At 42.8% G+C, this 24,149-nt stretch overlaps 1 protein-coding gene across 1 annotated transcript in view; it reads left to right on the top strand.

The window, feature by feature from the left end:
* Nucleotides 1–24,149, top strand: part of LOC121580122 (vasodilator-stimulated phosphoprotein) — a 43,455-nt gene that overhangs the window by 12,731 nt on the left and 6,575 nt on the right. Inside the window, exons 2-9 of the mRNA XM_041895175.1 lie at nucleotides 3,768–3,939; nucleotides 12,671–12,851; nucleotides 13,459–13,525; nucleotides 21,592–21,892; nucleotides 22,292–22,389; nucleotides 22,572–22,620; nucleotides 23,205–23,235; nucleotides 23,917–23,959. Of these exons, the coding sequence (XP_041751109.1) occupies nucleotides 3,768–3,939; nucleotides 12,671–12,851; nucleotides 13,459–13,525; nucleotides 21,592–21,892; nucleotides 22,292–22,389; nucleotides 22,572–22,620; nucleotides 23,205–23,235; nucleotides 23,917–23,959 (942 nt within the window). The remainder of the gene's footprint in view (nucleotides 1–3,767; nucleotides 3,940–12,670; nucleotides 12,852–13,458; nucleotides 13,526–21,591; nucleotides 21,893–22,291; nucleotides 22,390–22,571; nucleotides 22,621–23,204; nucleotides 23,236–23,916; nucleotides 23,960–24,149) is intronic.

Here is a 24,149-nt window from a genome sequence, read left to right as displayed (position 1 = left end):
TTCAACCCTTTCATATCTGACTGCATATTACAGTTGCATACTCTTGTCACCTTGTTGTTTTTCAGGTAGCCTTTTAGGTAAAAGTGTGTCTCCGAAACAGTTATGCAGTCATGTCATGATTTTTCGTTAAAGAACCTGCAGAATTTAGGTTGATGTCATGATTATTTTAAAATCACTGTACTCACTCAAATGCTTGTCAGATAACGTAGCGTAATAGATGGCAGAAAGGCTTAGTCTCTGCCTAATTGAGGTGGATTGAAATAAGATTAAATCCTGCATCCTCTGAACATAACGCCTCGTGTGTGTGTGTGCCTGTGTGCATACTTGTGTGTTTTTTGGGGTGCATATCCTGGTGTGGATGCGATGTGTGCATTTGACGCCTGCACCTTTGTGCGTGTGTATGCCTGTGTGTTTGCAGTGTGCCGAAGCCAAGGGCGAGCCAAGGCCACTGAGCCAGACCATATTAGGCAGCAGTTTGTGAGAGCAGGAAGTTTTTCAGGGTTCGGATTCCCCTGGTCAGGAAGTCAGAGATTGTTTCACGTCTCACACCACAGACACACTGCGGAGGAGGAGGAAGTAGCTGAGACTTTCTCACACGCGTTACCGTGGCGACGCCACGTGTGACCTTGCATGGTAGCAGAATCTGAGACAGAGAATCCACAATGGCACCCTCTTAAAGAGATTCTCCGGTACATTTGTATACTTTTTAGCCAGTAGTTCTTAGTAGAGGTCTTCACGGACTATACACGAAGACCCGATCTGGGACCCGAGCGGGTCCGGATCCAGAATTCTAAATAATGTCACGGGTCTGGGTCAGATCTGATATGATTGTCACGGTTCTCGGGTATGTGTAATTTTAACTGACTTGTCCTGAAGTACCCGTACAGATCCGAACATGACTGATACAGTTGAGAGAGAAGTTGTATAATTTATGCTGCTGCTCTTGCTTTTCACGAGAGTGGTGCGTGTTGATTGCTGTTGTTGTTGGCCAATCATAAGTCATCAAAGCTGCAATAGGCTACAGTCATAGAGCATCAAGTTAAGAGATACCTAATCAATGGAAGATGGAATTAAAATGATGGAATTAAAAGTTAAAGGAAGAAGAACAGGCTACAACGACCAAGTGGCAACAGGTAGGCTGCTACTTAATATTCTGAATGGAGTTGTTGTTGTTTGTAACTGTGTAGGACGAGAAAGCGCGTACCTCGATTTAGCCTAGCTAGCTTAATTAGCTTCTCCCGATTTGATGCAGTCAAGACCGGTACTATGTAATCATATTGGATGATAAATAACCTAGCTACTCTATGGCAGCTATTAGTCTACTAAAGCGTGAGTTGGCTTAGTTGGTTGCTGTATCTCATCCCTCCCGCCATCCTCCCTGCTCGCCGTGTCACTCGCTCACACTCACAGCAGCCTACACACACACTGTGTGTGACATAGCACGGCCCCTGCTAGAACATCACCTCTCTCTACCTCCTCACCCTCGCACGTTATCAGCTGCTTACTGCTTACCTCACTCGGATCCGACCAGGTATGGATCCGACCAGGTCTATACGGAACGGATCTAGTTGTCCCCGGGTCCGTTAGGAACGGGTCTCCAATATAATTTTTATTTATTTATGCACATCGGGTCCGGGTGGGAAAGCCCCAGGTCCATTTCGGAACAGGTCCAACTTTTTGGACTAGATGTGAAGGCCTCTAGTTCTTAGGGCCGGGACGATACCAGTATTGCGATACTCGTTCGTATCGTGGCAAGGAAACAAAACACTAAGAGGATTGAACTTCTTTAGGAAAACAGCCCTAATGTTGGAAACAAACATCATTATGTTGTCATCCAGAGTCACATTTATTTATTTCCCAAGCTATAGCGCACAATATTTTACATACAGCAGGTTTTTAAAGGACCAATGAGTATAAATATCGCAATACTGGTATTGTCCCGGCCATAGTAGTGCTCATGAGCCAAAAGTGGTCCCTGGAAATTGCTAACTACCTCACATACACTATATATACAGAAGTATGTGGACACCCCTTCAAATGAGTGGATTCAGTTATTTCAGCCAAACCCGTTGCTGACAGGTTTATAAAATCGAACACACAGCCATGCAATCTTCATAGACAAACATTGGCAGTAGAATAGCCCGTACTGAAGAGCTCAGTGACTTTCAACATGGCACCGTCATAGGATGCCACCTTTCCAACAAGTCAGTTTGTCAAATTTCTGTCCTGCTAGAGCTGCCCTGGTCAACTGTAAGTGCTGTTATTGTGAAGTGGAAACATCTAGGAGCAACAACGGCTCAGCTGTGAAGTGGTAGGCCATACAAGCTCACAGAACGGGACTGCTGAGTGCTGAAGCGCGCAGCGAGTAAAAATCATCTGTTGCAACACTCACTACCGAGTTCCAAAATGCTGGAGTGGTGTAAAGCTCGCCGCCATTGGACTCTGGAGCAGTGGAAACGCATTCTCTGGAGTGATGAATCACTCTTCACCATCTGGCAGTCCGACGGACGAATTTGCGTTTGGCGGATGCCAGGAGAACGCTACCTGCCCCAATGCATAGTGCCAACTGTAAAGTTTGATGGAGGAGGACTAATGGTCTGGGGCTGTTTTTCATGGTTTGGGCTAGGCCCCTTAGTTCCAGTGAAGGGAAATCTTAATGCTACAGCATACAGTGACATTCTAGATGATTCTGTGCTTCCAACTTTGTGGCAACAGTTTGGGAAGGCTCTTTCCTGTTTTAGCATGACATTGCCCCTGTGCACAAAGCGAGGTCCATACAGAAATGGTTTGTCAAGATCGTTGTTTAAGAACTTGACTGGCCTGCACAGAGCCCTGACCTCAACCCCATCAAACACCTTTGGGATTAATTGGAACGCCGGCTGCGAGCCAGGCCTAATCGCCCAACATCAGTGCCCGACCTCACTAATGCTCTTGTGGCTGAATGGAAGCAAGTCCCCGCAACAATGTTCCAACATCTAGTGGAAAGCCTTCCCAGAAGAGTGGAGGCTGTTATAGCAGCAAAGGGGGGACCAACTCTATATTAATGTCCATGATTTTGGAATGTGATGTTCGACGAACAGGTGTCCACATACATTTGGTAATGTAGTGTATATACAGATATGTGCACCACGTCATTGCTCTCTCTCTGCTGTGTGGGCATCTTGCTAACTGTCACTCAAATGGCGAGGGGCTGAAGCTCATTGGCTAGAACTCGAATTGCTAGGGGGCTGGCCCACATGAGGGAAAATGTAGAGAAAATGGCGCAGCACAGCTTCCAGAAAAACAGTGCTAAAAAGGCATAAGTGGCCGTATCTGTTTACTGTAAAACATTGCTTCGTAATCTCTTTTAGCCATCCTGAAGTTCCTCATCTTGCTCTTACTGCCATAAGCAACATCGACAACAAAGCAATGTCCACAACAGTGCACTGACTGCACTCAATACCCAGAAATGGGCCATCTTGTTACTTCCTCGTTGGAGATGACTGAATTAATTCCTTCCCTTTCTCTCTCCTCCCCCCATCTCTTTCTTCCCCTCCACACTCTCCATGTTTCTATCTCTCGGTCACTCTCTTCCCCTTCCCCTCTCATCTCCCCATCTCTCCCTCTCTCTCTCTCTCTCTCTCTCTCTCTCCCTTCATCTCTCTTCTTCCTCCATCTCTTTCGCTCTCTGTCCCTCTCCTCCACCCTTCTATCCCTTCCCTTCCCCTCTCATCTCCTCCATCTCTGTCTCTCTGTCCCCCCCCTCTCTTTCTCTCTTTCTCTCTCAGTGAGTCTAGTATCTGCCAGGCGCGGGCCACGGTCATGCTGTACGAAGATGCTAACAAGCGCTGGGTGCCGGCAGGTGCAGGGGGCCAGGCCTTCAGCAGGGTCCAGATCTACCACAACCCAGTGGCCAACACATTCCGAGTGGTGGGACGCAAGATACAGGCCGACCAGCAGGTAACTAGTGTACACACACACACACCATGAACAGAGAAATTCCTAGGAGGCACTGTCTGATATTCGATTGAGCAATATAGCTGTTTGTTTAGCCTGAGACAGTTTTCACGTCTTTCATCAAGTATTTCTGTCCGACTTCTCATCAAGCGAACTAGCTACCAACTGGGCACAGACATCAATTCAACGTCTATTCCACGTTGGTTCAACGTAATTTCATTGCAATGACGTGGAAACAACGTTGATTCAACCAGTGTATTCCCAGTGGGTATCTATAACGGCTACAGCTGTTGAGGGGTTGGGAGGAACCACTACGGTGGCTCATCAAGATCAAAAGCATTTTACAGTATATACTGTATATACACAGTGCCTTCAGAAAGTATTCACACCCCTTGACTTTTTCCACATTTTGTTGTGTTACAGCCTGAATTTAAAATGTATTATATTGAGATTGTTTTGTCACTGCCCTACACATAATACCCCATAATGTCATTACAAATGAAAATCTGAAATGTCTTGAGTCAAAAAGTATTCAACCCCTTTGATATTGCAAGCCTAAATAAGTTCAGGAGTAAAAATTTGCTTAAAAAAGCTAACTTTAAAAAAGTTAGCTTAATGGCTGTGATAGGAGAAAACTGAAGATGGATTAACAACATTGTAGTTACTTCACAATACTTACCTAATTGACAGAGTGAAAAGATTGAAGCATGTGCAGAATACTTTTTTTCCAATTGTTTGCAACAAGGCATTAAAGTAATACTGCAAAAAAAATTGGCAAAGCAAATAACTTTTTGTCCTGAATGCAAAGTGTTAGGTTTGGGGCAAATCCAATACAACACATTATTGAGTACCACTCTCCATATTTTCAAGCATAGTGGTGGCTGCATCATGTTATGGGTATGCTTGTAATCGTTGAGGAGTGGGGAGTTTTTCAGGATAAAAAAGAAACGGAATGGAGCTAAGCACAGGCAAAATCCTAGAGGAAAACCTGGTTCCATCTGCTTTCTACCAGACACTGGGAGATACATTCACCTTTTCAGCAGGACAATAACCTAAAACACAAGGTCAAATCTACACTGGATTTGCTTACCAAGAAGACACTGAATATTCCTGGCCAGGTTACAATTTAGACTTTTTTTTATTTTTTGGGGAATGGATCAGCTTAATATTGCAGATAGATTGTATCTTCTATCAATGTAATTGTCTGCATCACTTCCAATCCCCCATGTTTTTATTTTTATTTGTGTATATATATATATATACTCCCCTTTATTACTTTTCAACCCCACCATCCTTTCCCTACTTGGAGTAAATTAGTGAACAACAATGCCCAGGCCTCTACTTCCGGTCTATACTTACTATCTACACCTTATGGACAGAGTTAATTTTACAATAATTATATTATATATATATATATATATATATATATATATATATATATATATAAAATATATATATATATATATATATATATTTTTTTTAGTATTTTTTTTTTTGCTCCTGAACTTCTTCTACTCTCAACCTCTCCGATGATTTTCATGATGTCCATCCGGTTTGCTTCTATATGCCATATCTTTCTAACTGTGCTCTTTCCCAAAAGCTCCCAACATACAACCTATATACTTATTATGGACACAGTATGCTTACATTATTAGCTATCTTTGTTATTATTTGTTGTTATTTGTTATTAGTCCCATCCTTCAACTCTATTCAATACCTCCCATCTATCTCTTAACACCATCCAAATAGGATTTCTATTTGCCATATATATTTCAACCGTACTGTGATGTTTTACAAAAGTTCTGAACCTTTCTATTCTCATTGCTTCTACAGATTGTGAATTAAAAACAAACATTTTTGCTAAAAGTATTATTATATTATTGATTGATTGACTATGACTTTTCAGATCACCCAGTAATGCTATCTGCAAGGTTAGTTCCAGGTAAATATTGCAATCCTTTAGCCATTCCTGGACCTGTGTCCAAAAACAAGCTACAAATGGACAGAACCAAAACAAATGATCTAATGATTCTGTCTCTTCACAGCAAAATCTGCAAAGTTGGGAAGATTGTATCCCCCATATAAATAACATTCTATTGGTAGCAAGAATTTTATATAATAATTTAAATTGAAAGATTCTAATTTTTGAATCCGGTGTCGTTTTGCGTGTCAGTTCATAAACACTATGCCATGGGATCGGTACGTCAAAGATCTCTTCCCAACTACTTTGCAATCTATATGGGACGGCTGTCAATCCTTTGGTCCTTAAGTGAAACTGATATACTTTTTTATTTATCACAGTTTTCCTTAACCAATTATGTTCTTTAATGTAAGGCCGACAGACAAGTTCCTTACTTTCTCCCCCTTCCACTTTCCTCTTCCACTTTTGCGGTAAGGCTGCAATTATTTGGTTGTAATTTTGGGTAGAGCAGACATTTCCATATGTTTTTGTTAGCAATTTAGACTTAAATCTGCTTGAAAATCTATGGCAAGACCTGAAAATGGTTGTCTAGCAATGATCAACAACCAATGTGACAGTGCGTGAAGCATTTTGAAAAGAATAATGGGCAAATGTTGCACAATCCAGGTGTGGAAAGCTCTTAGACTTACCCAGAAAGACTCACAGCTGTAATTGCTGCCAAAGGTGATAATAACATGTATTGACTCAGGGTGTTGAATACTTATCTAATCAAGATATATTAGTGTAGAAACAATGAGAATAGAAGGGTTCAGAACTTTTGTGAGACATTAGATTACAGTTGAAAAATATATGGCAAATAGAAATCCAATATGGATGGTGTTAAGAGATAGATGGGAGGTGTTGAATGGAGCTGAAGGATGGGACTAATAACAACTAACAACAACTAATAACAACAAGATAACTAATGTAAAGCATACTGTTCAGGAGTAAAAACAAACAAAATATAATTATTGTAAAATTGACTGTGTCCATAAAATTTATATAGTATGTATAAGCTGGAAGTAGAGGCCTAAGTGTTGTTGTTCACTGGTTTACTCCAATTAGAGAAGGGGTCGTGGGGTTGGAAAGTAATAAAGGGAAATATATTTTATAAAAGGATATGGACAGTGGGGAGAACAAGTATTTGATACACTGCCGATTTTGCAGGTTTTCCTACTTACAAAGCATGTAGAGGTCTGTAATTTTTATCATAGGTACACTTCAACTGTGAGAGACGGAATCTAAAACAAAAATCCAGAAAATCACATTGTATGATTTTTAAGTAATTCATTTGCATTTTATTGCATGACATAAGTATTTGATAAATCAGAAAAGAAGAACTTAATATTTGGTACAGAAACCTATGTTTGCAATTACAGAGATCATACGTTTCCTGTAGGTCTTGACCAGGTTTGCACACACTGCAGCAGGGATTTTGGCCCACTCCTCCATACAGATCTTCTCCAGATCCTTCAGGTTTCGGGGCTGTCGCTGGGCAATACGGACTTTCAGCTCCCTCCAATGATTTTCTATTGGGTTCAGGTCTGGAGACTGGCTAGGCCACTCCAGGACCTTGAGATGCTTCTTACGGAGCCACTCCTTAGTTGCCCTAGCTGTGTGTTTCGGGTCGTTGTCATGCTGGAAGACCCAGCCACGACCCATCTTCAATGCTCTTACTGAGGGAAGGAGGTTGTTGGCCAAGATCTCGCGATACATGGCCCCATCCATCCTCCCCTCAATACGGAGCAGTCGTCCTGTCCCCTTTGCAGAAAAGCATCCCCAAAGAATGATGTTTCCACCTCCATGCTTCACCCTTTCTTAGGTCCGTTAGGATCACCACTTTATTTTAAGAATGTGAAATGTCCGAATAAATGTAGAGAGAATGACTTATTTCAGCTTTTGTTTCTTTCATCACATTCCCAGTAGGTCAAAAGTTTACATACACGCAAGTAGTATTTGGTAGCATTGCCTTTAAATTGTTTAACTTGGGTCAAATGTTTCGGGTAGCCTTCCACAAGCTTCCCACAATAAGTTGGGTGAATTTTGCCCCATTCCTCCTGACAGAGCTGGTGTAACAGAGTCAGGTTTGTAGGCCTCCTTGCTCGCACACGCTTTTTCAGTTCTGCCCACAAATGTTTTATAGGATTGAGGTCAGGGCTTTGTGATGGCCACTCCAATACCTTGACTTTGTTGTCCTTAAGCCATTTTGCCATAACTTTGGAAGTATGCTTGGGGTTATTGTCAATTTGGAAGACCCATTTGCGACCAAGCTTTAACTTCCTGACTGATGTCTTGAGATGTTGCTTCAATATATCCACATATTTTTCCTTCCTCAAGATGCCATCTATTTTGTGAAGTGCACCAGTCCCACCTGCAGCAAAGCACCCCCACAGCATGATGCTGCCACCCCCGTGCTTCACGGTTGGGATGGTGTTCTTCGGCTTGCAAGATGCCCCCTTTTTCCTCCAAACATAACGATGGTCATTATGGCCAAACAGTTCTATTTTTGTTTCATCAGACCAGAGGACATTTCTCCAATAAGTACGATATTTGTCCCCATGTTCAGTTGCAAACTGTAGTCTGGCTTTTTTATGGCGGTTTTGGAGCAGTGGCTTCTTTCTTGCTGAGCGGCCTTTCAGCTTATGTCGATATAGGACTCGTTTTACTGTGGATATAGATACTTTTGTACCTGTTTCCTCCAGCATCTTCACAAGGTCCTTTGCTGCTGTTCTGGGATTGATTTGCACTTTTCGCACCAAAGTACGTTCATCTCTAGGAGACAGAACGCGTCTCCTTCCTGAGCGGTATGACGGCTGCGTGGTCCCATGGTCCCATACTCCCAAGGATGAACCAGACTGGGCTGATTTCTTTAGATTTTCCCATGATGTCAAGCAAAGAGGCACTGAGTTTGAAGGTAGGCCTTGAAATACATCCACAGGTACACCTCCAATTGACACAAATTATGTTAATTTAGCCTATCAGAAGCTTCTAAAGCCATAACATCATTTTCTGGAATTTTCCAAGCTGTTTAAAGGCACAGTCAACTTAGTGTATGTAAACTTCTGACCCACTGGAATTGTGATACAGTGAATTAGAAGTGAAATAATCTGTCTGTAAACAATTGTTGGAAAAATTACTTGTGTCATGCACAAAGTAGATGTCCTAACCGACTTGCCAAAACTGTAGTTTATTAACAAGAAACATGTGGAGTGGTTGAAAAACAAGTTTTAATGACTCCAACCTAAGTGCATGTAAACTTCCGACTTCAACTGTATATGTATTTATATGCATGTGTATAAGTGTGTGTGTGTGTGTGTGTGTGTGTATATATATATATATATATATATGAGAAAAAAACATATGGGGGATTGGAAGTGATGCAGACAATTACATTGATGGAAGTTACAATTTATCTGCAATATTAAAGCTGATCTACCCCCCAAAAAATATATATTAGTTTTATTTTTCATGAATGTTTTACAATTGTTAGGATTTTTCTTACACTTTGACATTAGAGTATTTTGTGTAGATCGTTGACAAAAAATGAGAATGAAATCAATTTTAATCCCACGTTGTAACACAACAAAATGTGGAAAAAGTCAAGGGGTCTGAATACTTTCCGTATGCACTGTGTATATATACACATATACATACATATGAACACATACACAGGAGACAACAATGCGGGGCTTGGAGGGTAACATTTTTCCAACTGGTCTGGGACCTCTTTGGACAGTCTAACTGACTGACTTGAACATTATTTGACAGACTGATCTGTAAGTCTTGTGAGTGTTGCTGTACATCAGTGCTATAACACCATATGGGAACCAGTTCCATGGGCTCTTCCTTGCCCTGTCACACTCAGAGATTGGTGGTTAGGCTTTGTCATTTCAGTCTGTCTGTTGCTGCAGACTGTGAACATGCAGCAAGCATCCTCTCTGCTCCTTGAGGTTAGTCTCATTAGTATAGTGTGGGTTGTATGTGTCAGCTGTCTTCCTCTTTCTCTCCGCCTTCACTTCTGTTTACTGTGTGCTACTACCTCTGCTCTCGAGCTAACACCTTCCTCTCTCACTAGGGTAGTGGAGGACCCACACTAAGACTAGAGAGACCTAGCTTAGCCTAGCCTAACCTAGAGGCTACTTTTAGTTTACCTTATCCTAGCCTAGCATCTAAGCACAGTTTCCAAAAGCGCTATTGCTTTGGAAAGGGCAATGGATGGTCCACACTACTAGTAGCACAAGTGACTAGAGAGACTTAGCCTAGCATAGTTTAACATATAAGCACAGTTTCACTAAAAGCTCTGTTTTCAAATGCACCTCAGCTTCACTCATTCCACAGATGAGGCCAGGCAGGTCAGCCGTGATACAAGTCAGTATTCGACGTCCATCCATGTCTGAGAACGTCGGGAGATGACGTGGAAACTGGCATCTAGGGGAAACAGTGAGCACTGTCTTGGTCTTCACAAAGTTTGCTGCTTCAGTGTTTTTAGATATTTTTGTCAGATGTTACTATGGTATACTGAAGTATAATTACAAGCATTCCATAAGTGTCAAAGGCTTTTATTGACAATTACGTTAAGTTTATGCAAAGAGTCAATATTTGCGGTGTTGACCCTTCTTTTTCAAGACCTCTGCAATCCGCCCTGGCATGCTGTCAATTAACTTCTGGGCCACATCCTGACTGATGGCAGCCCATTCTTGCATAATCAATGCTTGGAGTTTGTCAGAATTTGTGGGTTTTTGTTTGTCCACCCGCCTCTTGAGGATTGACCACAAGTTCTCAATGGGATTAAGGTCTGGGGAGTTTCCTGGCCATGGACCCAAAATGTCGATGTTTTGTTCCCCGAGCCACTTAGTTATCACTTTCACCAAACTGTTCTTGGATGGTTGGGAGAAGTTGCTCTCGGAGGATGTGTTGGTACCATTCTTTATTCATGGCTGTGTTCTTAGGCAAAATTGTGAGTGAGCCCACTCCCTTGGCTGAGAAGCAACCCCACACATGAATAGTCTCAGGATGCTTTGCTGTTGGCATGACACAGGACTGATGGTAGCGCTCACCTTGTCTTCTCCGGAAAAGGTGTTTTCCGGATGCCCCAAACAATCGGAAAGGGGATTCATCAGAGAAAATGACTTTACCCCAGTCCTCAGCAGTCCAATCCCTGTACCTTTTGCAGAATATCAGTCTGTCCCTGATGTTTTCGCTGGAGAGAAGTGGCTTCCTCGCTTCCCTTCTTGACACCAGGCCATCCTCCGAAAGTCTTGGCCTCACTGTGCGTGCAGATGCACTCACACCTGCCTGCTGCCATTCCTGAGCAAGCTCTGCACTGGTGGTGCCCCGATCCCCAACTTTAGGAGACAGTCCTGGCGCTTGCTGGACTTTCTTGGGTGCCCTGAAGCCTTCTTCACAACAATTGAACCTCTCTCCTTGAAGTTCTTGATGATCCGATAAATGGTTGATTTAGGTGCAATCTTACTAGCAGCAATATCCTTGCCTGTGAAGCCCTTTTTGTGCAAAGCAATGATGACGGCACGTGTTTCCTTGCAGGTAACCATGGTTAACAGAGGAAGACCAATGATTTCAAGCACCACCCTCCTTTTAAAGCTTCCAGTCTGTTATTCTAACTCAATCAGCATGACCGAGTGATCTCCAGCCTTGTCCTCGTCAACACTCTCACCTGTGTTAACGAGAGAATCACTGACATGATGTCAGCTGGTCCTTTTGTGGCAGGGCTGAAATGCAGTGGAAATGTTTTGGGGGGATTAAGTTCATTTTCATGGCAAAGAGGGACTTTGCAATTAATTGCAATTCATCTGATCACTCTTCATAACATTCTGGAGTATATTCAAATTGCCATCATCAAAACTGAGGCAGCAGACTTTGTGAAAATTCATATTTGTGTCATTCTCAAAACGTTTGACCACGACTGTAGATGGGCATAAGCATCTGCCTCTGGTTCAAAAAGTTGCATGTTCGAATCTAGTGATAGAAAGTTATTTTTTATATTTTTGTTTTAAGCCTATCCTAAACATTACCCCTTAGCTTAACCATTCAGAGTTAATGGCTAACCTTAAGAATTCGGAGTTCATGCCTAAACTTAACCTTAAACATTTAGAATAACTGAAACGTTTGGAATAACTTAGAAATTTGACATTTGTAAAACATGGTTGAATGTCTAATACTGACGTGAGACTGAGCTTGTTGGAATGGGGCACACAAATACTGTGATATGGTCATGGCCGCAGGAAGATGTTTTTGGTTGGGGGTGCTGTCAACGGGGGGTGGGGGTGGGGGGGAGGGGGTATATATATTTTCTCCGCTAATACAAGAGTAATGAAGGCCTAGTTCGCTAATTGCAGGGGATTTAAATAATATATATATATTTTTATTATTTATTATTGATTTATCAGGGGTGCTGCTACTTCCCACTGCTATAGATATGGTGTTACCACAAATTAGGAATAAACAACCTGTTGCCGTCTCTGTGATTTAAGGATAGTAAATGATAATGCTGTTTTGACACCTCCCAGTGGATTTGTACACATATTGCACCATCATCTAATCAATAGCAATAGCAATAGATGAGCATGAAGGGATACGAGGGGGGGAAACAATTTTGAAATACAAAGGCTATAAAGACAATCTAGGTTCCCTCTCCAGTGTTTACTTACCTACACATGCTATATTCCACACACACACACATTCTCTCAGTGAACGCATACTGTAATTCCACTCATAGTTTCTAATTGTCTTTTACTTCCTGCTTGACACTCCCAGGTGGTGATCAACTGTCCAATCGTCAAGGGTCTGAAGTACAATCAGGCCACAACCAACTTCCACCAGTGGCGGGACGCCCGGCAGGTGTGGGGGCTGAACTTTGGCAGCAAGGAGGACGCCGCCCTCTTTGCCAACGGCATGATGCACGCCCTGGAGGTGCTGAGTGCTCTCGGCGACTCGGGTAGGAACCATAATATAGGACAAAAATATAATACATCATTGGTAGGAACAAAATAAATGATATCCAAAAATATATCGAAAAACTAATTTGTACGTGAAACGCGTTTTTCGTTTATTCACTGTACATGTTAAATAAATAGAAGGTAAGGTTGCTCGCCTGCCTTTTCTAGCACCTGGATGGAGACACAGGGTTCTCTCTTTCTTTTTCTGCAATAGAAAATCTCTGGCCCTGCTTCCTTTTTGTTCTTGCTTTCTTGCTGCAATCGGTGATCTGGAATCCACAGTAGGGGAAACAGCACCACCGTCCACCCCACCGCCGTTGTTATTGTTTTGGTTTTGTTGAAGAAGGCGGAGGTGAGGAGCATCGCATAACCTGATAAAACAAATTGCAGTGATGTCTAGGGGGATAAACAGTATTCGTTGTTTGCAGTGACTTCTTCTAATATCGCAAACGGACGTGGCTGTTTCACCATTAAGGATTCCAGCTTTTACCTAACACCATTGGATAGATTTTGTCAGAAGGAGAAGGGAAGGATGCATTTTTTAAAGTATTTAAACAGGACCGCTAAAATACACATTACTCACTCGTTGTCTGTTTCTATCCTCAGGATACTCCTCTCTCCCTCGCCCTGTCCAGAATGGACCCTCCCCAGAGGAGCTGGAGCAGCAGAGGAGGTACCATTCACATGATTTTAGGGTTTCTTCAGGTGCTGAGTAGTACAGCACCAAAGAGAACCTCTCTATAGCTACTGGTTAATAATGTTCCTGTTGCATACCAACTTACCCACATCTTCATATTGGTTGTGCACAATTATTAGTAAAACACACACTACCTTCCAACTTCACACATTTTGTAAGTCTAAAAGACCCTTAGGCACCCACACACCACACCACAACACAGACCAATACGTTCACTTCCGGGTACTCCTCCAGACAGTGGCTCAGCCACATTAGCTAACTATCACCGTAATGGTAATCACATTTAGCTATAAAGGTCTGTCCCAAAAAGCACCGTATTCCCTATATAGTGCACTACTTTTGAACAGGGCCCATCGGGAAGAGGGTGCCATTTGGGACGTAAGCTAGGTAGGTAGTTAATAAGGGGTATTACGGAGCCATGTCTCAACAAAGTAAGACAGACAGCAGGAGAAAGAGACCAAGATGTGTGGGATAGTGTGTTCTGGGAAACGGCTACTGCCTCAACCCACAAAAAATCCCCAGCTGGTCCTGTAAATCTAGATGACGGCTACTACTCTAGCCTATGCACGTGTATACGGATATAGAGCTGTGTTGTATTGTGTCTGGAGCTAGGATAGCTTAAGATTCTTTTTAGATTGGGTGCATGTGGAGGTTGTGTTGTCAGCATATGGTCTGTTGTGTTGTCAGCAGAGGGCAGTTGAATGTACTTAAAGTGTTGTTGTTTTGTTACTGTTTTACTAAGATGGGTGAAAGGGCACTTGGCTATTGCATATCTGACTGCTGTTTAGTAGATCATTTGTCTATTTTAAGTCTCTATACTTTAATTCTGCTAGGATAAATGTTATTCTAAACGTTTTTACTCATGATTGCTCAGTATAGAAATACAGTTCTAGAATGCTGTCTCCTAGAATCCTAGTAACGAGTAGAGAGTATTGGACTCCTAGAGGAACTAGACTGTAGACGTACTCATCCCGATCAGTTCACATGCCTACAATTCTGAACATTACAGACCGATAGGAATGTAATGAACAGAGTAAACATGGACATGGCTTTCTATCATGGAATAAAGATAACATGCTCACCTCTCACAAACATTTAAAATTTGTCTGCAGCCCCCCTGCATTTGCACAACTAAACAGTTGAATTGAGTTTCAGTTATTTGTACTTTCACACACAGTCCATATGGATTCCATGGAGGTTGCGTTTTATGTCATTACTGAATGGATAGTGTTGAAGCCATTAAAATGTATTTAAATGTGTTCGAAACCTGTCTGTACAGTGCATTCGGAAAGTATGTTACGTTACAGCCTTATTCTAAAATTGATTAAATCGTTTTTTCCCCCCTGATCAATCTACACACACTACCCCATCATGACAAAGCAAAAATAGGTTTTTAGAAATGTTTGCAAATGTATTAAAAATAAAAATCTGAAATCACATTTACGTAAGTATTCAGACCCTTTACTCAGTACTTAGTTGAAGCACCTTTGGCAGCAATTACAGCCTCGATTCTTCTTGGGTACAGTGGCTTGCAAAAGTATTCACCCCCCTTGGCATTTTTCCTATTTTGTTGCCTTACAATTTTCAAGCCGATTTAAGTCAAAATTGGGTCCCGCTTTAAATGACATGCAGTTTATAAAGGCTTCATAAAGCCTTCATAAAGCCTTCATACACACTACATAAATGAGTTACAAATTATCTAGAACTGTGTGTCATGCTTTATAAAGGGTTCATAAATGTGGCATAACTGTGTCACATAAACACCAATGTCAAATGTAACCCACTATGTAAAATATAAAGGGTGGCATAAGCACCGCTTAATAAAGGCCTGACAAATTAATAAAGGCCTGACAATTTTTTTTATTGAGGCTTCACAAAACATTTCTAACCATGTCATGCATCTTGGTAGAGTACTGCAACGCCAGGATAGTTGGTTCGATTCCCGGGACCACCAAAACGTAAAAATGTATTCACGAATGACTGTAAGTCGCTTTGGATAAAAGCATTTGCAGAATTGTGTATATTATATTACATTTCTAGGATGGCCCAACTTCTTTCCCTCTTGTGTGAATAGTCAATATTGGACCTGACCTCAAATTCCCCCAAAATGCTGTGCTGCAGGATGACAAACACTCTAAAGTGCAGTCTTCTGTTTTTTTTTCCCAGATTCCATTTTCTCAGTTTTGTTTTTCCAGGTTTCAGATATCCCCAATTTCTTCAGGTTTTCCCCAATTCTTTCAAACTTTCTTAATAGAACAACAACAACATTTGATTTTCTGTGTTCACAGCAATGCTTAAACCACAACAGGGGATTACTTTTGAGGACTGCCCGCTCCATGATCTCGCCATCACAGTTGACAACTCTGTTGTGTCCTTCTCCCAGCGAATAGCTTTGACTGTGCAGAGCGGGAACTGTGCTTCCGTAGAGGTAGGGGGGCTAGCAGGCCAGAGGTGGATGAACGTAGTGCCCTCGTTTGGGTGTAGGGTCTGATCAGAGCCTGAAGGTAAGGAGGTGCCGTTCCCCTCACAGCTCCGTAGGCAAGCACCATAGTTTTGTAGTAGATGCGAGCTTCAAATGGAAGCCAGTGGAATGTGCGGAGAAGCGGGGTGACATGAGAGAACTTGGGAAGGTTGAACACCAGACGGGCTGCAGCGTTCTGGATAAGTTGTAGGGGTTTAATGGCACAGGCAGGGAGCCCAGCCAACAGTGAGTTGCAGTAATCCAGACGGGAGATGACAAGTGCCTGGATTAGGACCTGTGCCGCTTTCTGTGTAAGGTAGGGTCGTACTCTGCGAATGTTGTAGAGCATGAACCTGCAGGATCGGGTCACCGCTTTGATGTTAGCGGAGAACGACAGGGTGTTGTCCAGGGTCACGCCAAGGTTCTTTGCACTCTGGGAGGAGGACACAATGGAGTTGTCAACCGTGATGGCGAGATCATGGAGCGGGCAGTCCTTCCCCGGGAGGAAGAGCAGCTCCGTCTTGCCGAGGTTCAGCTTGAGGTGGTGATCCGACATCCACACTGATATGTCTGCCAGACATGCAGAGATGTGATTCGCCACCTGGTTATTAGAAGGGGGAAAGGAGAACATGAATTGTGTGTCGTCTGCATATCTAAGTGTCACATGATCTGTCACATGATCTCAGTGTATATATACACCTGTTCTGAGTCTGCAACACCACTAAGCAAGGGGCACCACCAAGCAAGCGGCACCATGAAGACCAAGGAGCTCTCCAAACAGTTCAGGGACAAAGTTGTGGAGAAGTCAGATCAGGGTTGGGTTATAAAAAAATATCTGAAACGTTGAACATCCCACGCCGCACCATTAAATCCATTATTAAAAAATGGAAAGAATATGGCACCACAACAAACCTGCCAAGAGAGGGCCGCCCACCAAAACTCACGGACCAGGCAAGGAGGGTATTAATCAGAGAGGCAACAAAGACACCAAAGATAACCCTGAAGGAGCTGCAAAGCACCACAGCGGAGATTGGAGTATCTGTCCATAGGACCACTTTAAGCCGTACACTCCACAGAGCTGGGATTTATGGAAGAGTGGCCAGAAAAAAGCCTAAAAAATAAGCAAACACGTTTGGTGTTCGCCAAAAGGCATGTGGGAGACTCCCCAAACATATGGAAGAAGGTACTCTGGTCAGATGAGACTAAAATTGAGCTTTTTGGCAATCAAGGAAAACGCTATGTCTGGTGCAAACCCAACACCTCTCATCACCCCAAGAACACCACAGTGAAGCATGGGGGTGGCAGCATCATGCTGTGGGGATGTTTTTCATTGGCAGGGACTGGGAAACTGGTCGGAATTGAAGGAATGATGGATGGCGCTAAATACAGGGAAATTCTTGAGGGAAACCTGTTTCAGTCTTCCAGAGATTTGAGACTGGGACGGAGGTTCACCTTCCAGCAGGACAATGACCCTAAGCATACTGCTAAAGCAACACTCGAGTGGTTTATGGGGAAACATTTAAATGTCTTAAAAGCCTAGTCAAAACCCAGACCTCAATCCAATTGAGAATCTGTGGTATGACTTAAAGATTGCTGTACACCGGCGGAACCCATCCAAATTGAAGGAGCTGGAGCAGTTTTGCCTTGAAGAATGGGCAGAAATCCCAATGGCTAGATGTACCAAGCTCATAGAGACATACTCCAAGAGACTTGCAGTGGCATTCAGCACTTGAAACAATAACAAAGTGTTTTCCCCGCCCATGTTTCGGTAAAAAGCTGAATGATGGGGCTGGAGAAATGTAACCACTCTCAAATTCATAGACCGAGAAATGGATGCCAGGACTGACCATTCATGATACCAAAATTATAGTTTTAACCATGTTTGTAGGCTATATAGTACGACAGTTGAACTACGCTCATGAAGCACTTGTAAGCTATATTCTTCAATAATCAACATATCATTAAGTCAAAAAATGTTAAAATAATTTACTCCAAGTAGGGAAAGGATGGTGGGGTTGAAAAGTAATAAAGGGGAGTATGTATATATATAAAAAAAACATGGGGGATTGGAAGTGATGCAGACAATTACATTGATAGAAGATACAATCTATCTGCAATATTAAGCTGATCCATTCCCCCCCAAAAAATAAATAAATAAATAAAATAAAAATATAAATAAAAAGTCAAAAAAGGTACAGTGGGGGAAAAAAGTATTTAGTCAGCCACCAATTGTGCAAGTTCTCCCACTTAAAAAGATGAGAGATGCCTGTAATTTTCATCATAGGTACACGTCAACTATGACAGACAAATTGAGAAAAAAAATTCCAGAAAATCACATTGTAGGATTTTTTATGAATTTATTTGCAAATTATGGTGGAAAATAAGTATTTGGTCACCTACAAACAAGCAAGATTTCTGGCTCTCACAGACCTGTAACTTCTTCTTTAAGAGGCTCCTCTGTCCTCCCTCGTTACCTGTATTAATGGCACCTGTTTGAACTTGTTATCAGTATAAAAGACACCTGTCCACAACCTCAAACAGTCACACTCCAAACTCCACTATGGCCAAGACCAAAGAGCTGTCAAAGGACACCAGAAACAAAATCGTAGACCTGCACCAGGCTGGGAAGACTGAATCTGCAATAGGTAAGCAGCTTGGTTTGAAGAAATCAACTGTGGGAGCAATTATTAGGAAATGGAAGACATACAAGACCACTGATAATCTCCCTCGATCTGGGGGTCCACGCAAGATCTCACCCCGTGGGGTCAAAATGATCACAAGAACGGTGAGCAAAAATCCCAGAACCACACGGGGGGACCTAGTGAATGACCTGCAGAGAGCTGGTTACCAAAGTAACAAAGCCTACCATCAGTAACACACTACGCCGCCAGGGACTCAAATCCTGCAGTGCGAGACGTGTCCCCCTGCTTAAGCCAGTACATGTCCAGGCCCGTCTGAAGTTTGCTAGAGTGCATTTGGAAGATCCAGAAGAGGATTGGGAGAATGTCATATGGTCAGATGAAACCAAAATAGAACTTTTTGGTAAAAACTCAACTCGTCGTGTTTGGAGGACAAAGAATGCTGAGTTGCATCCAAAGAACACCATACCTACTGTGAAGCATGGGGGTGGAAACATCATGCTTTGGGGCTGTTTTTTCTGCAAAGGGACCAGGACGACTGATCCGTGTAAAGGAAAGAATGAATGGGGCCATGTATCGTGAGATTTTGAGTGAAAACCTCCTTCCATCAGCAAGGGCATTGAAGATGAAACGTGGCTGGGTCTTTCAGCATGACAATGATCCCAAACACACCGCCCGGGCAACGAAGGAGTGGCTTCGTAAGAAGCATTTCAAGGTCCTGGAGTGGCCTAGCCAGTCTCCAGATCTCAACCCCATAGAAAATCTTTGGAGGGAGTTGAAAGTCTGTGTTGCCCAGCGACAGCCCCAAAACATCACTGCTCTAGAGGAGATCTGCATGGAGGAATGGGCCAAAATACCAGCAACAGTGTGTGAAAACCTTGTGAAGACTTACAGAAAACGTTTGACCTGTGTCATTGCCAACAAAGGGTATATAACAAAGTATTGAGAAACTTTTGTTATTGACCAAATACTTATTTTCCACCATAATTTGCAAATAAATTCATTAAAAATCCTACAATGTGATTTTCTGGATTTTTCTTTCTCAATTTGTCTGTCATAGTTGACATGTACCTATGATGAAAATTACAGGCCTCTCTCATCTTTTTAAGTGGGAGAACTTGCACAATTGGTGGCTGACTAAATACTTTTTTTCCCCACTGTATGTAGCAACTGTATATAACCCCTTTAACCAACAGTAGAGACTCTATCTGCCAGCTGAAAGCTTGCCATTCAAGGCAGTAGACTTGAGAATCCTCCTCACCAAAGGTGAACAGTGCTTAACCTATGACATGAGCCAGCCAGGTATAATTGACCCTTTGAGATGACGTTTTGTGTCCTCCACTTCCTTTAATATACAGGATTACTGAGGAGTGTGGCCTATTGGATATACCAGATGGTATCAACTGTCTGAACAAACATGTTAATGTAATCTATTAATTACAATTTGTAGTTAAAAAGTATAGTAATTTCTTATCAAGACCTAGGGGGCTATATCTCTGCACTGTCCATATTTGGAATGTGTAACTAAAACAAGTCAATCGTGATGGGTTATATAATCTATATTTTTTATAATTGAAAATGTAGTCTAATAGATTTATTTCATATATCACACATATTAAGTATATGAATGTATAGGCCTACAACTCCCATATTCTTAATAAGTGTTTTACATTCATCAGTCTAAAAGTTTCAGATTCTCCTGATAGGTTGATATCTCATTGGGGGTGGAAATAGAGAATTTAGGCAACAATAGTTGCAGCTGTCTGGTATCAATGTAAGATCAGCTAAATCACTGGTTTATTCTTGTGGGTTTTTCATTTCAATCAAGCTTATTTTAGCATGCAGGTGCATGTCATCGCCCCTTAGTATAGTTTTAAGAAAACCAGCACTAACACGGGGCTCCATGACAAGTTCTGCGTCTTCGTTGCAATTCACCTATTATGACTGTCAGTGACACCTAACCCTGACGCTAACGCAGTCAGGCTATTATGACTGTCAGTGACACCTAACCCTGACGCTAACGCAGTCAGGCTATTATGACTGTCAGTGACACCTAACCCTGACGCTAACGCAGTCAGGCTATTATGACTGTCAGTGACACCCTAACCCTGACGCTAACGCAGTCAGGCTATTATGACTGTCAGTGACACCTAACCCTGACGCTAACGCAGTCAGGCTATTATGACTGTCAGTGACACCTAACCCTGACGCTAACGCAGTCAGGCTATTATTACTGTCAGTGACACCTAACCCTGACGCTAACGCAGTCAGGCTATTATTACTGTCAGTGACACCTAACCCTGACGCTAACGCAGTCAGGCTATTATGACTGTCAGTGACACCTAACCCTGACGCTAACGCAGTCAGGCTATTATGACTGTCAGTGACACCTAACCCTGACGCTAACGCTAACGCAGTCAGGTTCTGTGTGGCTTAGTTGGTAGAGCATGGGCGCTTGCAACACCAGGGTACTGGGTTCAATTCCCTAATGTTAGTCGCTTTGTATAAAAGTGTCTGCTAAATGGATAACACACTTTAATCTACAGTAGCACACACTAAGTTATAATAGTGATATTACATTGTACATGGGAGGTATGGTGTGTAGATGCAAAAGATCATGACTCTTTCATTTTGTGTATGTGTGTACACACCTTTGTGTGTGCCTGTTTATACAGATGTAGGATCTTAATTTGATCACCCTGTTGCAGGAGAACTTTCCTGCAAGTGTATTTGAGCTTTAAAAAGGCTTCTGAACTTCCATTTTTAAATTTCAGGCCTGATTTTCCCATACGAAAAATGTACGTAATCATTCACATTTCCTGTTGCTGCAGGATTTTTGTCCAGCTGTAGCAAACTGGCTCAAATTAAGATCCTACATCTGTATGTGTGTGTGTGAACATTAACTGATAGAAAGAACTCTGTCTGTGTCTCTCCCCTCGCAGACTGGAACTGCAGAGGCAGGAGCAGCAGGAGAGAGAGAAACAGGCCGCAGCCATCCCCCCTACAGCCCCACCCGCCCCTCCTTCAGCCCCTGGTGGCCCCCCGGCTCCCCCAGGCCCGCCTCCACCTCCAGGCCCCCCACCTGCTGGCCCCCCACCCCCACCTGGCCCCCCACCACCACCTGGGTCCGGGGCCCCACCTGCCCCACCTCTGCCTGGAGGAGGAGGAGGAGGAGGAGGAGGAGGGGGGGGGGATGGACTAGCTGCCGCCCTGGCAGGAGCCAAACTACGCAAATCCGCCAAGGTGAGACCAGTGTCACAGCCGTTTTCCAGGTCGTCTTCATTGCAGTCATGCTGTGCATATGATCAGATCTGACAGGGCCTGGAGAAGTGTTTAACATCTCAAGAACCACGCCAATATAATATAGAAAATGTTATTTGAATTGTGCAGGCAGCGCACCTTCACAAAAGACCTGGAACACATCCCTTTTACTCCATATTCCATTGTTGATGCATGTTGTATATTCAGTGAGTCGAACACCTTTCTTGAGGTAATCCCTGATCTTTAAGTGAGTGGATATAGGTGAAGACATGGCTTCCACCTTTCACAAATCTTAGTGTCAGATTAGTGATTTCCTCAAGGAAGGCTAGAAAGAAGGGTGCATTTTTTAAGTACTGAAATAGAGCCCGTCTCTCTCCATAGGAGGATAGTGGTGCGGCGGCACTTCCTACATCGGGAGGAGGAGGAGGAGGTGGGGGAGGAAATCTGATGGGGGAGATGAGTGCCATCCTGGCCCGTCGGTGAGCCTCTGCCTCAGTCTTTGTTACACGTGGGGCTGGACGACTGTGTGTGATGAGTGTTAACGTTGTGTGTATGTGTGTGACGAGAGTGTGTGTGTGACGTTTACGATCATATCACTGTGTGCGTGTGTGTGATTTGCTGAGGCTTAGACCTCGTCTTCATTGTGTGTCTTTGTGTGCAGGAAGAAAATGTCAGATAATCCAGGCGTAAAGAAGGATGAGCCCAGCAATGTAAGTATCCTGTCAATTATCTTTGTAGAGACAACAATCCTCCTCTCATAAATCCTTAAAGAGATTCTCAGGTAATTGCGTACTACGTCACATATGAGCACCACATCATTACTCTCTCTCTCTGTCTCTGCTGTGTCCACTGAGCCTTTGGGCCAGCCCTGCAACTTCATTGGATTACGCTGGCCAGGACTCTTGCTAGCTGTCACTCAAATGCAAGAGCCTGAAGCTCATTGGCTGGAACGCGAATTGCTAGGGGGCTGGCCCACGTGGGGGGAAATGTAGGGAAAATGGCGCAGCACAGCTTCAAGAAAACAGTTGCTTTCAAACTAGGGATTTCGTGGCTAATTGAGGTAAAACAGTAATTCTGCTCATAGATTATGTATGTATGAACTAGACATTGGAAGAGATGGAGACATCCAGCCCAAAGCGGGAGGTTTAAAAAAGTAGTCTTAGTCTCCAAAGTACCGGAGCATGTCTTTAAGAATGTGTGTGTGTAAGCTGCAAGTCAAGTCACACTGTGGTTAAAAACATATGTGCATAGTAAAGGGATGACACAATGTCATTTTGTTACTCTGCTCTTTTAGGAAGACTCCTCAAAGTCCTCAGGCCAAAGTGGTGAGTAGATCCACTGAAGTCTTCAGTCACTCCTTTTGTATTTGACTCAGTATGCACCTGGGAGCTGTTCCAGAAAGAAGAATCAATGAGTTGGCCCGCTAACTGTTCCAAAAATATGTCGGCTGAATATATATACTTCCTTCTCAAAAATGACACTCATGTTTCTGAAATAGCATCATCATTTTATGAAATATAGACTTTAAATTAGCATGGTATAATTGACTCGACAACCAACAACCCATATCCAAGTTTAGCTTTCTAAAATAATTGGAAAATCAAGAGATACAGTATTTGACTGCTTATCAAAGTTAGCTGGTTAACTTAATAATGGTCCTGTTTTCTGGAACACTCCACTGATCATTAAATTATATGTATTTTGTTTGTATACATTTAACTTGTGACAGCTAGTGTAGTTTCCTGGGTTGTATTCATTAGGCACCAAATGAAAGAAAATGCACCGAAACAGGGAGGGACTACCTGAACCTCGTTTTCCTTTTATTTTGCTACGGTGTGCACTAATGAATACAACCCAGATCTCTTTGACTCATATGAATGTTCTATCCTTGTTTGAGCTGTGAAGCACTGGTTCGCCGTTTATTGAATAAAGTATAATATAGCTACATAAACATAAAATAGATTTTGATGTTTCATCATTTTCATGATCTCCTTTTGTCATGACAGACACCCTCAGGAAACCGTGGGAGAAATCTGCCACCATGCCAAGGTAGGGAATGCACCCATCTGTTGAATGTCAGCACAATAAACACCAACATGCTGTCTCTCATACCTGTGGTGCAGGAAATTTGCTACAATAACTATGTTTACTATGGAGGGACAAAACTGGGCGGGCACAAATTCCATCTGTGCCCCCCGTGGAGCCGGCCCTTCCCCTATTTATCCCACCTCTCTGGCAC

This window comes from Coregonus clupeaformis, chromosome 13, assembly GCF_020615455.1.
Source record: "Coregonus clupeaformis isolate EN_2021a chromosome 13, ASM2061545v1, whole genome shotgun sequence".
Taxonomy (NCBI): Eukaryota; Metazoa; Chordata; class Actinopteri; order Salmoniformes; family Salmonidae; genus Coregonus; species Coregonus clupeaformis.
This window is presented reverse-complemented; position numbering and strand designations above follow the sequence as displayed.